This window comes from Rhinopithecus roxellana, chromosome 14 (assembly GCF_007565055.1).
Source record: "Rhinopithecus roxellana isolate Shanxi Qingling chromosome 14, ASM756505v1, whole genome shotgun sequence".
Taxonomy (NCBI): Eukaryota; Metazoa; Chordata; class Mammalia; order Primates; family Cercopithecidae; genus Rhinopithecus; species Rhinopithecus roxellana.
In genome coordinates, this window is record NC_044562.1 from 48374213 (window position 1) to 48388777 (window position 14565).

At 36.0% G+C, this 14565-nt stretch overlaps 1 protein-coding gene across 1 annotated transcript in view; it reads right to left on the reverse strand.

The window, feature by feature from the left end:
* The window catches only part of FSIP2 (fibrous sheath interacting protein 2), a 93038-nt gene that overhangs the window by 55068 nt on the left and 23405 nt on the right, over nt 1-14565 (reverse strand). Inside the window, 3 exon segments of the mRNA XM_030916672.1 lie at nt 11684-11747; nt 13014-13120; nt 14281-14326. Of these exon segments, the coding sequence (XP_030772532.1) occupies nt 11684-11747; nt 13014-13120; nt 14281-14326 (217 nt within the window).

The following is a 14565-nucleotide window of genomic DNA, read 5'->3' on the forward strand; positions in this document are numbered from 1 at the left end:
TTATTTTAACAGTGACTTCTACCAAACATTCAAAGAATATATAATTTCAACTCTGTAAACGTTTATAAAACAGTAAAAGTAGGCAACATAATTAACTCATGGAGCTAGTATAATCTTGACACGAAAACCGTATCAGGATACTATGAGAAAGGAAAATTACAACCCAACCTCTCTCAAGAACCTAGATGCTAAAATCCTAAACAAATTACTAGTAAATTTAATCTACACATGTATAAGAAGAAAAACACATGATAGATAAAACTGATTTAATCAAGGGTGTGTGGCTGTTTTAACAATAAAATATGATAGCCTTAACAGACACATAAAATATATTTTAAAAAGTCAAAATTCACCACTAATAAGAAAGTTTTGCATATTAGAAGTAGAGAGATATTTTCTTAGCCTAACATTATTATCTACCAAAAGATCAAGTACATATCATACTTAATAAGAAATTATTTAAACTTTTTTTTTACTAAGAAAGAAGATAAAGAGCCCACTTTTACCACTTTATTAATCATTGCACTTCAGGTCTTAGGAAAGGGAAGAGTGCAAAGAAAACTACAATTATAAGAATTGCAAAGGAAGTAACTACATTTTATTATTTGCAGAATATATCATTTGATTTTTTTAAAAAACACAGTTATTTCTGTGTTATGGGGACAGGATTAATATATTAGTAAATATTAAGCCCTCTGCTGAGAAATAAAAGAGGGTTTCTCTACCCCAACCTCCTCCAGCTGTACTTTACAGCACTCTGTTATTTTCAGGGAGGAGGTTATGGTCATCCTCGGAAGCAAAACTGATGGAAAATTTATAGCCACGCCTATTCATTATGTATTATCTCTGGCTGATTTCCTTAGGATAGAGTGAGTAGCTGCAACAGAGACCATATGCCTGGCCAATATGTGGATTAGAATCCTGCATCCCGGCCAGGTGCAGTGGCTCATGCCTGTAATCACAGCACTTTGGGAGGCTGAGGTGAGCAGATCACCTGAGGTGAGGAATCTAAGACCAGCCTGACCAACATACCGAAACCTGTTCTCTACTACAAATACAAAAATTATTTGGGTATGGCGGTGGGTACATGTAATCCCAACTACTCGGGTGGCTGCGGCAGGAGAGTCACTTGAACACGGGAGGCGGAGGTTGCGGTGAGCCGAGATTGCACCACTGCACTCCAGCCTAGGCAACAGAATGAGACTCCGTCTCAAAATAATAATAATAATAATAATAATAACAATAATAATAAAAATCTTGCATCCCTCAGAAAATAGACTTATTTTGTATATTCATAACACACTTAAAAATGTCATATATCATATCACATGTTTAGCTATAAAGAAAATTTAACATCAATGAAAAGAGATTTGAAGCCTATGTTTTTTGATACTAATTCAAATAAATTAAAAATAAATAATAGAAATGTTATCAAAATTAGCAATGTCAATAGAGATTTAATTTTTTGATATCAATTCAAATGAATTAAAAATAAATAATAAGAATGTTATCAAAATTAGAAATGAAAGCAATATTCACCCAGGTAACTGTTACACTGAAAGGGATTCTAAGAGGGAAAGTTAAAAATTACATATAAACCAATGAAAAGCAGGACAACTGACATCAAAATGCACAGTGTTGAGTTGTACATTCATAGTAAAATATAGAGTATGAAAGCTATTATTATTATTATATAATTTCTATTTTTTCTTATTTTATTTAATTTTTGAGATTGTGTCTCACTCTTTCACCCAGGCTGGAGTGCCCTGGCATGATCATGGCTCACTGCAACCTCTGCCTCCCAGGTCAAGTCATTATCCCACCTCAGCTTTCCAAGTACCTGGGATCACAGATGTGTGCCAACATGCCTGGCTAAGTTTTTGTATTTTTGGTAGAGACAGGGTACCACCATTTTGCCCAGGCTGGTTTCAAACTGCTGAGCTCAAGCAATGAACCCATCTCAGCCTCCCAGAGTGCTGGGTTTACAGGCATGAACCACTGCACCCAGCACAATGTAATTTTTAAATAAAACAAAAACCCAGTCAGGTGAGGTGGCTCATGCCTGCAATCCCAACACTTTAGGAAGCAGAGGTGGGTGGATCACCTGAGGTCAGGAATTCGACACTAGCCTGGCCAACATGGAGAAACTCCATCTCTACTAAAAATACAAAAATTAGTGGAGTATAGTGACACACACCTGTAATCCCAGCTACTCGGGAGGCTGAGGCAGGAGAATCTCTTGAACCCAGGAGGCAGAGGTTGCAGCGAGCCAAGATTGCACCACTGTACTCCAGCCTGGGTGAGAGAATGAGGCTCCACGAAAAAACAAAAAAGAAACACAATTTTGGAAGATAGAGTTAACAGATGGTCTGGGAGTGTTCTATCCTTAACTCTGTGGAAGTTTAGATAACTGATTTTTCATTTTTGCACAAGCTAGGACCATGCAATTTATGATTTGAAATTTAAGATCCCAAACTTCCCTGGAGAACTTCAGAGTAAGCTTTGTTTACTAATGGTTTTCACTCAGATTAATCAAATACACAACATGGGTTGGCTGTGTAACCAGAGGGGCATAAAAACACCCTACTAAGAATTAGTACATTGAGAGCTTTCCAGAAAACAATTTTTTTTTTCATATAGATCCACAAATGAAATGTGTCCATGTGTGAATAAGGGTTCTGAGGAGGTTGTGCCTGTATGATTCTTGGGCCCTTAATGCTTGCTTGTCCTCTCTTTCTCTAGTCACACAATATCTTTTGCTATATAGTTTATGTTGGTATGCTCAATATAGTCTTGTGAGTCCTTTCAAATACCCAAATTTGTGCAATCTTTTCAAGAGTGTGTTCATTCAAAGAAATGTTAAAAGAACGAGAACATAATTTAAAAGGACTAAAATAGACATTAAAATTTAAAAAAAAGAAACCCAAGCAAATAGTGAATTAAAAATCTGAACTTCTGAAAATGTTAAGGAAGAAGAAAGCTGCTTTTGAAACTGCTAATAAGGGAAATAAGAGAGAAAAGACTAGTTAGTGTTAGATAATGTAAATACAAAATTAGGAGAAATTAGAATTATTGAAATAATAACTACATGCATCTCTAGGCCAATAAGTCTAATTCATTATTTCCTAGCAAAATACAATCTAACAAAATTGACTAAGGAAAGATGGCAAACTTGAAAGGGTAATCACCATAAAAATGCAAAGGAGAATCCCAGCACTTTGGGAGGCCGAGACGGGCGGATCAGGAGGTCAGGAGATCGAGACCATCCTGGCTAACACGGTGAAACCCCGTCTCTACTAAAAAAAATACAAAAAAACTAGCCGGGCGCAGTGGCGGGCGCCTGTAGTCCCAGCTACTTGGGAGGCTGAGGCAGGAGAACGGTGTGAACCTGGGAGGCGGAGCTTGCAGTGAGCGGAGATGGTGCCACCGCACTCCAGCCTGAGCCACAGAGCCAGACTCCGTCTCAAAAAATAAAAATAAAAAAATAAAAATAAAAAAATGCAAAGGAGAAACAGTTAATAGGATGCAAATATTAACTGCTACATTTTACATAAACTTTAAAGAACAGATGATTAAATGTTACATTGAACATTCTGGGGAATAAAATGGTGGAAATTTTCTCATTCTCTTTACAAAACTAGTACAAGTTTATTTTCAGACAGGAAAAAGAATGATAAAGAAGAGATCAAGCCTACTTATAAATAAAAACATCTTAAATGAGACAACTGCAGAAAAATTTGAACCATGTAGTTAAAAAATACATATATAATATCTCCTCGAGTAGTTAAAAATCCTGTTTGATGGTTTGTAGTCATAATAGAATAACTGACACTTGACCAGCCTTCTTACCATAATCAATCAGAAAATTAGACTATATGAATAATCTTTTTACATGTGGAGAACAGGAATTACAATAATGTACTCTCTGCACAAAGGGATAAAGATAAAGTGAAGTTTTAAATTACCACATATTATTAACTAAAGACACTTTCCAAGCAATAATATACAATGGTGGCTTAACTAATTTGAGGAGTTAGAAATTATACAGAGATTTTAAAAAGCTAAGACAGCTACAAACTATGGAGAATAATACCAGGAAAATATGGCATTATATACAGGAAGAAGTCCATGCTTCTAAAATGGCACCCTGTTGAGATTTTAGCTCTACATTAAGTTGCACAATCTAGTATGATACCCAGGCAAACGACAACTTCTTGTAGAAAAAAATATTACTGTGGAGGTGTGAAAAGAATAAGTCTCAATTTCACACAAGACTGGAAAATATTTCCTAACTGACTAGTAAGAGAGGAGGGACTTGGTAGAATGTCTAGCACATCTTATAGAGACCACAGAAAATTCATCTCCATTTAGGAGAACTGAAGGATCCATAAAGTAAAATTGACATTATACGTCCCATAACAACATTTAAACATAAGCCTTAAAAAATCATGATCATACATAAACCTGTTAAAACAAAATTCTCCAATTTTTGAAAGCAGACAAAACTCGACAATAGCATAGCAATAAAACTGTCTGGTATGCAATAAAATATGTCAGCCATGGACAGAAACAGGAAAAGAAGAGACATAACTAGGAAAAATATTAGTCAACAGAAATAGATTGAGAAATAGCAGAGATGACAGAATTAACAGGACAGACCTTAGAAACATTTAATGAGGGGGAGAGATGTTAAGATATAAAAAGGGCCAATAGAACTTGTAAAATACCTCATTATCTGAGATTAAAAACTTACTGGTGTGATTTGACACTACAGACAAATAAAATAATCTCAAAGACATAGAATTAGAAACTATACAAACTGAAGCATGTGTATTTTTAAAAGATTTGTAAGTAGTTAAGAGAGCCTCAATAACCTGCAGGAAAGTATCAGGTGATCTAATATATGTTAAAATTGGGGTCCCAGACTACAGTCAAAGTGAAAGAATAAATTATAAAATCAGCTAGAGAAAAGCATCTAGTCACTTACAAAGAAAACCTCATTAGAATAACAGTAGATTTCTCAGCAGAAACCTCACAGGCCAGAAGAGAATGACATAAAATATTCAAAGTTTTGAAAGAAAAAAAAATATATATATATATACACACACACACATATATATAGTGTGTACATATATATATAATATAGAAATTCTGCTGGCCAAAAATTCTATATTTAACAAGATTAAGCTTCACAAACTAAGGAGAAATAAAGCTTTTCCCAAACAAGCAAATACTGAGGGAATTCATCACCACTAAACCGGTCCTATAAGAAATGCTCTGGGCCTGGCATGTTTGATCATGCTTGTAATCCCAGCACTTTGGGAGGTTGAGGCAGATGGATTGCTTTGAGGCCAGGAGTTTGAGAACAGCCTGGGCAACATGACAAAAGCCCATCTGTATACCAAAAAAATACAAAAACTCGCTGGTGTGGTGGTATGTGTCTGTAGTCTCAGATATTTGGGAAGCTGAGGTGGGAAGATGGCTTGAGTCAAGGATGTGGAGATTACAGTGAGCTGAGATCATGCCACTGCACTCCAGCCTGGGTGACAGAGCTGGATCTGAAAAAGAAAAGGAAAAAAAAACAAAAACAAATGAAAAGGAAAAGAAAAAGAGAAGAGGAGAGGAGAGGAGGGAAGGGGAAGGGAGGGGAGGAGAGGGGAGGGGAGGGGAGGGGAAGGGAGAGGAGGGAAGGGGAGAGGAGGGGAGGGGAGGGGAGGGGAGAAAAGAAAAGCTCAAAAAAAATTGAAACTCAAGTGATATTCACCATTATGAAAACACACAAAAGTACAAACTCACTGATATGGTTTGGATGTTTTATCCCTTCAAGTACCAGTTTGAAATGTAATCCCCCAGTGTTGAAAGTGAGGCCTGGTGGGAAGTGTTTGGATCATGGGTACAGATCCCTCATGAATGACTCGGTGCCCTCCTTACAGCAGTAATGAATGAGTTCTTGTGCTGAGTTCACATGAGAACTGGCTGTTTAAAAGAGTTTGGCACCCACCCACTGCTGCTTTCTTACCAAGTGATATGCCTGCTCCCCCACTTCACCTTCTGCCATGAGTGGAAGCTTTCTGAAGCTCTCATCAGAAGCAATGACTTAGCAAAGAGCTTGACTGCATTGTGTCCATGTCCTGGGCATTTGTGGAAGGTTGAACTTAAAGAGTGATGTCTTAGAGTATTTGGCAGAACAAATTTCTAAGCAGCAAAGCATTCAAGAAATGATGTGGCTACTTCTAATAACCTATAATCAGATATTGGGGCAAAGAAATGACTTAAAGGTGGAACTTACATTTAAAAAAGAAGCAAAGTGTAAAAATTTGTAAAGTTCACAAACTGTCTTTGTGATAGAAAAGGAAAAGGTGTTTTCAAGACAGAAATACAAGCGAGTTGTGGACCAATCACTTACTAGAGAGATTAGCATGACTAAAAGGGGGCCAAGTGTTAACAACCAAGACAGTGGAAAAAAGCCCTTGAAGGCATTTCAGAAATCTTTGGGAAAGACCCTCCCATCACAGGCCCAGAGGCCTAGGAGGAAAGAATGGTTTTAGGGGCCAGACCCAGGAACCTGCTCCTTTGCTCAGCCTCAGGACACTGCTGCTCACATCCTGGCCACTCCAGCTCCAGCCTCAGCTCAAAGGCCCCAGGTACAGTTTGGGATGCCACTGTGGACATTGCAAGGCATAAGCCTTGTCAGGTTCTATGTGCTGTTTAGTCTGCAGGCTTACAGAATATAAGAGTGAAGGAGGTTTGGCAGCTGCACATAGATTTCAGAGTATGTATGAGAAAGGCAGGGTGCCCAGGTAGAAGCCTGCTGCAGGACTGAAGCCCCTGCAGAGAGACTGTAGTAGGGCAGTGCCAAGGGGAAATGTAGGATTGAAGCACTCACATGAGTCCTCACTGGGCACTACCTAGTGGAACTGTGGGAATAGGACCACTGTGCTCCAGATGCCAGCATGGTACAGCCACCAACAGCTTGACGCCTCAGCATGGAAAAGCAGCAGGCATTAGACTCAAATCAGTGACAGAAGCCATGGGGGCTCCACCCTGAAAAGCCACAGTAGTGGGGATGATTAATGCCTTGGGAGCACACCCCCTTTTTTTAGTTTCCCCAGGATGAGAGAGATGGAATCAAGGGAGATTATTTTGGAGCTTTGAGATTTAATGTTGGCACTGCTAGGTTTTAGATTTGCATGGGGCACATTGCCCCTTTATTTTGGCTGTTTTCTCCCTCTTGGAATGGAAATGTCTACCCAATGCCTGTACCACCATAGTATCTTGGGAGTAATAACATGTTTTTGATCTGACAAGCTCATAAGTGAAGGCAACATACCTTAAGTCTCAAATTAAATTTTGGACCTTAGACTTTTTATTGAATTAATGCTGGAATAAGTGAAGATTTGGGGGGACTACTGGGAAGGGATGATTGTATTTTGCAATATAAAACATACATGAGATTTGGTGGCCAGTGGCAGAATGATATGGTTTGGATGTTTTGTCCCCTCAATATTTCATGTTGAAGTATAATCCCTGATATTGGAGGTGGGGCCTGATGGGAGGTGTTTTGGTCATGGGAATGGATTCCCCATAAATGACTTTGTGCCCGTTTCATGATAAACAGTGAGTTCTCACTCTGAGTTCTGATTAAAAGTGTGGCACCCACCCACTGCTGCTTTCTCACCATGTGATAAGCCTGCTTCCCCTTCACCTTCTGCCATGAATGGAAGCTTCCTGAGGCCCTCAGCAGAAGAAATTCTGGTGCCATGCATGTATAGCCTGTCGGGAGCTGAATCAGGAATGCAATGTCATTCACAACAGCCATAAAATGAATGAAATACTGAAGAAATGCCACTAACCAGGGAGGTGCAAGATCTCTTCACTGAGAATTACAAAACACTGCTCAAAGAAACCAGAGATGACACAAACAAATAGAAAAAGATACTATGCTCATAGATAGGAAGAATTAATATTGTTAAAATGACCATGCTGCCCAAAGCAATTTACAGATTCAATGCCATTCCTATCAAACTACCAATGGCATTCTTCACAAACAAGAAAACATTACTTTAAAATTTATATGGAACCAAAAAAAAAAAAAAAAAAAAAAAAAAAAAAAAAAAAAAAAAGAGCCTGAATAGCCAAGGCAATCCTAAACAAAAAGAACAAAGCAGGAGGCATCAAGTTACCTGACTTCAAACTATACTACAGGTCTACAGTAACCAGAACAGCATGGTATTGGTACAAAAGTAGACACATAGGCCTGCAACCACCAGATCTTCAACAAAGCTGACAAAAACCAGCAATGGGGAAAGGATTCCCTATTCAATAAATGGTTCTGGAATAACTGGCTAGCCATATGCAGAAGATCGAAACTGGGCCCCTCCTATACAGAAATCAGCACAAGATGAATTAAAGACTGAAATGTAAAACCCGATTTATTAAAACCGTGGAAGACAATGGAGGCAATACCATTCTGGACACAGGAACTGGCAAAGGTTTCATGAGGAATATGCCAAAAGCAATTGCAACAAAGGCAAAAATTGACAAATGGGGTCTACTGAAACTAAAGAGCTTCTGCACGGCAAAAGAAACTAGTAGCACAGTAAACAAACCACCTACAAAATGGGAAAAAATATTTGCAAACTATGCATGTGGCAAGAGTCTAATATTCAGCATTTGTAAGTAACTTAAACAAATTTACAAGAAAAAAAAAATCCCATTAAAAAGAGAGCAAAGGATACAAACAGACACTTTTCAAAAGAAGATAAACATGCAGTCAGCAGCATATTTTAAAAGCTCAATATCACTGATCATTAGATAAATGCAAATCAAAATCACAATGAGATACCATCTTGCACCAGTCAGGATGGTTAGTATTAAAAAGAAAAAATAATAGATGCTGGCAAGGTTGCAGAGAAAAGGGAACATTTATACATTGTTGGTGGGACCGTAAATTAATTCAATCACTGTGGAAAGTAGTGTGATGATTCATCAAAGGGCTAAAAACAGAACTACCATTTGACCCTGCAATCCCATTACTGGCTATATATCCAAAGGAACATACACCATTCTATCATAAAGACACATGCATGTGTATGTTCATTGTGGCACATTACTCACAATAGCAAAGGCATGGAATCAACCTAAATGTTCATCAATGGTAGACTAAATTTTTTAAAATATGGCACATATACACCATGGAATACTATGCAGCCACAGAAAAGAATTAGATCATGTCCTTTGCAGGAACATGGATGGAGCTGGAGGCCATTGTCCTTAGCAAACTAACACAGGAACAGAAAACAAAATCTGCATGTTCTCACTTATAAGTGGAAACTAAATGATGAGAACACATGGACACAAAGAGGGGAACAAGGACACTGAGGCCACACTGTGGTAGAGGGTGGGAGGAGGGAGAGGATCAGAAAAAATAATGACTGAGTACTAGTACTAGGCTTAGTACCAGGGTGAAGAAATAATCTATACAACAAACCCTCATGACATAAGTTTATCTGTAAAACAAACTTGCACATGTACCACTCAGCCTAAAACAAAAGATTTTCTTAATAAAGAAAATAACTATTTGCCCATTAAAAATAAAATAAAACAACATAAACATAGAAAACAACTATATGCCAATTAAAAATAACATAAAAAAGAAACAATGGGGAAAGATAATTCTTTCAATAAATATTGTTTAGAAAACAGTATGTTCACAGGCAGAAGAATTAAATTGGACCCTTACCTCACATCATATACAAAAAACAACAAAAAATGAATTAAAGATATAAACATAAAGTCTTAAGGCATAAAATTGTAAGAGAAAGCATACAAAGCTTCTTGATGTTGATCTAGGCAATAAATGTTTGGATATGGCACTAAAAGCATAGGCAATAAAAGCAAAAATAGAAAAATGAGATTGCATCAAATGTAAAAGTTTTTGCATTGCTGTAAAACAATCAACAGAGTGAGAAAGAACCTACAGAATTGTATAAAATATCTGTAAGCCACATATCTGATAAGGTGTTGTTATCCCAAGTATATAAAAAACTGAAACAACTCAATAGTAAAATAATATATATTAAAAATAATGAGCAAAATACATGAACAGACTTAACTACATGTATCAAACAAAGGCATGGAAATAAACAAAAAGTATATGAAAGGATGCTCAACATGACTAATCTCAGGGAAATACAATCAAAACCACAATGATATACCACTTCACATCTCTTAGAATGCCTATTATCAAAAAAGTAAAAGACAACAAGTGTTGGCAAGATTGTGAAGAAAAACAAATCCTTGCATATTGTTGGTAGAAATGTAAATTTGTACAGACATTGTGGAAAACAGTATGAAGGTTCCTCAACAATTACCTTATGATCTAGCAATTCGACTTCTGGGTACATATCCAGAGGAAATGAAATCAGTATGTTGAAGAGATATCTGCACTCCCATGTTTACTACAGCATTATTCACAATAGCTAATAAATACAAACAAATGTACATCAACAGATGAGGGGATAAAGAAGATCTGATATAAACCAAGAGCTAGATCTATCTGTCTGTCTAAGTAGATGTATAAATAAACACAGATACACAGACAGACAGACAGAAAGATACAATACTATTTAGCCTTTCAGACAAAGGAAATCCTGCCATTTGTGACAACATCAAAGAACTTGGAGAACATCATGCTAAGTGGAATAAGCCAAATGCAGAAAGACAAAAACGGCATGATTTGTATGTGTAATATAAAAATGTCAAGGTCATAGGAACAGGGAATAGAATGGTGGACCAGGAGTTACGGGGAGGAGGATACATAAGATAAATAAGTGCAGAAGATCTAATGTACAACAATGTGACTACAGTTAACAATATTGTGTCACTAAAAACTGCTAAGAGAGTAGTTCGTAAGTTTCTTCCACCACCACACACAAATAGTAACTATATGAAGTGAGGATATGTTAATTAGCTTGCTTGTGGTGAATATTTCACTGTATATACACATATCAAGTTGTATATGATTCTCTTTGTCTTAGGATGGTGTTACATCTTGATTAGCCAATTGTGAGTCAAAAATATTGTAAGCTGAGAATGCATTTAATACCCCAATAAACAGACAGTAAAGTTGAAAAACCCTAAATTGAACCATTACAAGTTAGGGACCATCTGTACCGTCAATATATACAATTTTAAATTATCCACTATACCTTAATAAAGTCGTGGTGTGGGAGAGAAGCTGCTGTAAAAGCAGAAAACAGTAAGTATAAGGATATGAGTACAAAGACTTCAATTTTTCTTTTCAAATTTTGGTTGTTAACATTAGTACAAACAATAAAAATAACAAAAAGAAAATAGGAAATTCCTTCTGATCCTTCATGTCTCAACACAGTCTTTCTAAATTATAAAGGCTTCTGTGATTACCCTAGATAGGCCTATGCATTCTCTTTCCCATAACTTTCCCAGGTTTTACACATACCCACTTCCTTTATCACTCTTAACATACTGGGCCATGACTATCTTTCCAAGTATACTGTAAGAGCCCGGAGCAAAAATTGTGCCATTTTTCCTTGAATGGTTAAAACTTAGCACCATATCTAACATGAAGCAAAAACTCAATAAATGTTAGTTGAAAGAATAAATAGAATGCAAGATTTACTCAATAATTACTGCTGATATTTACCTGATTCGCAGAGATAGCTTGATCTCTTGGTTGGTCTTCCATCCCAATCAGCATTTGTCTCCTTCTACATAATTCACAACAGCAAAACAAATAGATCCATAAAAAAAATTTTTAGGACTCAAACATCAACTATTATTTCTATATTTAGAGTACAGAAATTTAAGATTTTGAGAATTTCTCTTTAATGTCAATTTATAAGAAATGCACGTTTTTATGTTATTAACAGGTATTAATATGTACTATATGTATAATATGTATTAATATGTTATTAATATGTATTATATTACAGGTATTATTTATAGAATTCAAAGCTCATAGTTGTATCAAAAGTTGTACTTAAAACCACCTACACATTTGGTAATTTGCTGAGACTTTGGGATTTAGCATATAGTTGTACTTTTATCTAACACATCTAAGATTTAATATGAATGGTAAACTAAGATTTAATATGGATGGCAATGTCGTTAGTGCACACGTTACCCTAAAAAGGCCAGTAATAAAATTTAGACGCTGTTTTTAAAGGAGTTTTTTTTAAGTTAAGGGCATAATCTTTATAATATTTTGGCCAATATGATGCCTAATGTCAAAGCTGTTAAAAGTTTTGTGACTCTTAGCATATTTAATGTGGCTATTGATATAGTAGAACAGTGAACTAAGCCTGATGTACATTTGTCAAATGTTTATTATAAAACTGCACTACAGAAAAGCCCATTGTGGTAAACATACTACATTTTAGGAGTTATACATAATTTAGTGTCCCAATTATTATGCATTCTAGGACATGGAAAATAATGTCACTTTCTACCCTAGTTATGAAGAATTCTTTTAAAAATAATTTAGTAAATTTCTAGTTTAATGAAATCTATTTCAAACCACATTAACTCCCTAGGGCAGTTGAGCTAGTTAATACTATACTAACAATGAAACAAAGGATACATATTTTATTCTTATAACAAGTTGGCAACCCACAGAGAAAATCTATTTCATGTACAAAAGCTATACCCAGAATCTTTGCTGGTATCTCTCGAACAGCAGGTAACTCATCTCTGGTCAAAAAGTACTAAATCATTACTGTACAAGTCCAGTCAAAGAAGTCCAACTTTATACCTCCTCTAAAAGCTGCAGATATGTACCATGAACTAACATCTTGTAGCTTACATTTAAGCAGACTGTTCAAGGGCTATTAAAATGTTATTATTGTACCACTAATTTCAGGGAATAAAGTTGTTTTGTATGGTTACATAAATCATGACATTTCATACCAATTATGACCATAAGATCATATCCCTTTTATTGTGTTTGTATTTGAGGTAAAAGAACTGCTATATACCTCTTCTTTTGAAGGATCCAAAAATGCCTGTGAAACTCTGGAAAAATTTCTTGTGGGTGATATCTGAGCTGAAATAATTGAACCTTGGCTTGAAATATTTATACCTCCTAGAGAAAGAAGAGATAACTTTAAATATGAGAAGCTGATACTGCTGGGACAAGGGTTAATATTAATTATGGCATTACTCCAACATTCTCCCTGCTCAGCTGCCACAGTGAATAGAATTGCCACAATCAGGGATTTATTTGAGTCAAGGAAATTCTCCAAAAATAAGATGACTTTTTTGATGTTTACTGCCTACAAATTTCCAGTGGTTCCCATTGCCTTCAAAGACAAGCCTGAAATCCTTATGTAAGGCTTTATGCCAGCTTAATCTTCTGCTATAACCACAGCCCACTGCTAGAATTAACTGTTTGCATTTCAGTAATTAGGCAATGAAAAATCATTTGGATAGTGAAATAAACAAAGCTGTGATTTAGGAAGATTGTTTCATAGAAAAATGTATAGTAGGTTAACAAGAGGAAGATGAAATTGGAAGAAGGTTATTACAATAATGAAGAATGGAGAAAACAAGGGTAGGAGCAACGGGAATGGAAAGAGTGAAGATCAAAATAAATTAAGGAAGTAGAGTAGACAGGAAGTGTGAACTTTCAGGTGCAAAATATAAGAGGAAGAGTCCACGGCAACTTAGGTTTTGTGCCTGGGTGAAATAAAAGGCTCGGGAAGAGGATGATTATTGAGCTTCGTATTAAATTTGAGGTGATCTTTACCCACTGGAGGAAGATGTCTCATGTTTTCTGTATGCATATGTCAGATATGCATGTGAGTATATTTAGTGACTTGTATAAACATAACAAGGCACACAGATATTGGGTAATGAATATTTCATTTAAAGAGAAATGGGAAACAAAATGTATCATTTGTTGGAAATTAACGGCAGTGAAATATGGAAACAATCTTGGGGACAGTTCTCTGTATTCCAATCTCCTGAAGCCAGTATGCCAGCATCTTTATCTGTAAGTACAAACAGCCACAGCAGGGACCCTATCTTTTCCACACTTTGCAAATTCCAAAAGGCACACTCATCCAGCAATCACTCAAATATATGGGCTAATTACAATATCTATATTCATAAAAAATTTATATCAGCCTTAATTTTTTAGAATAAGCATATTTTATAGTCAGATAAAACAACTTAAAATATATAATAAAACTGTAACTGCATACTTAATAACAGAAAAATTATGACTATTGTGTATTTTCTTACCTTTATCATCGAAAATAATTGAGTTTTTAGATACCATCCCATCTCTCTACATGGTACCACATTAAAGAGAAAAAATTACATTAGTAACTGTACTTCCAAAAAAGACTCTGCCTTCTATCAATTAACCAATGAATACAGATGTTTTCCCTCTTTTATCTTGTAACTCATAAAAACTGTTTAGGTACAATACATATCATCAGCCTCCTAGGATACCTTGCATATAATCTCAAATTTAACTAGTCCAAAATTGAGTTCAATATGTAGTAATGTATAAACCTACTTCTT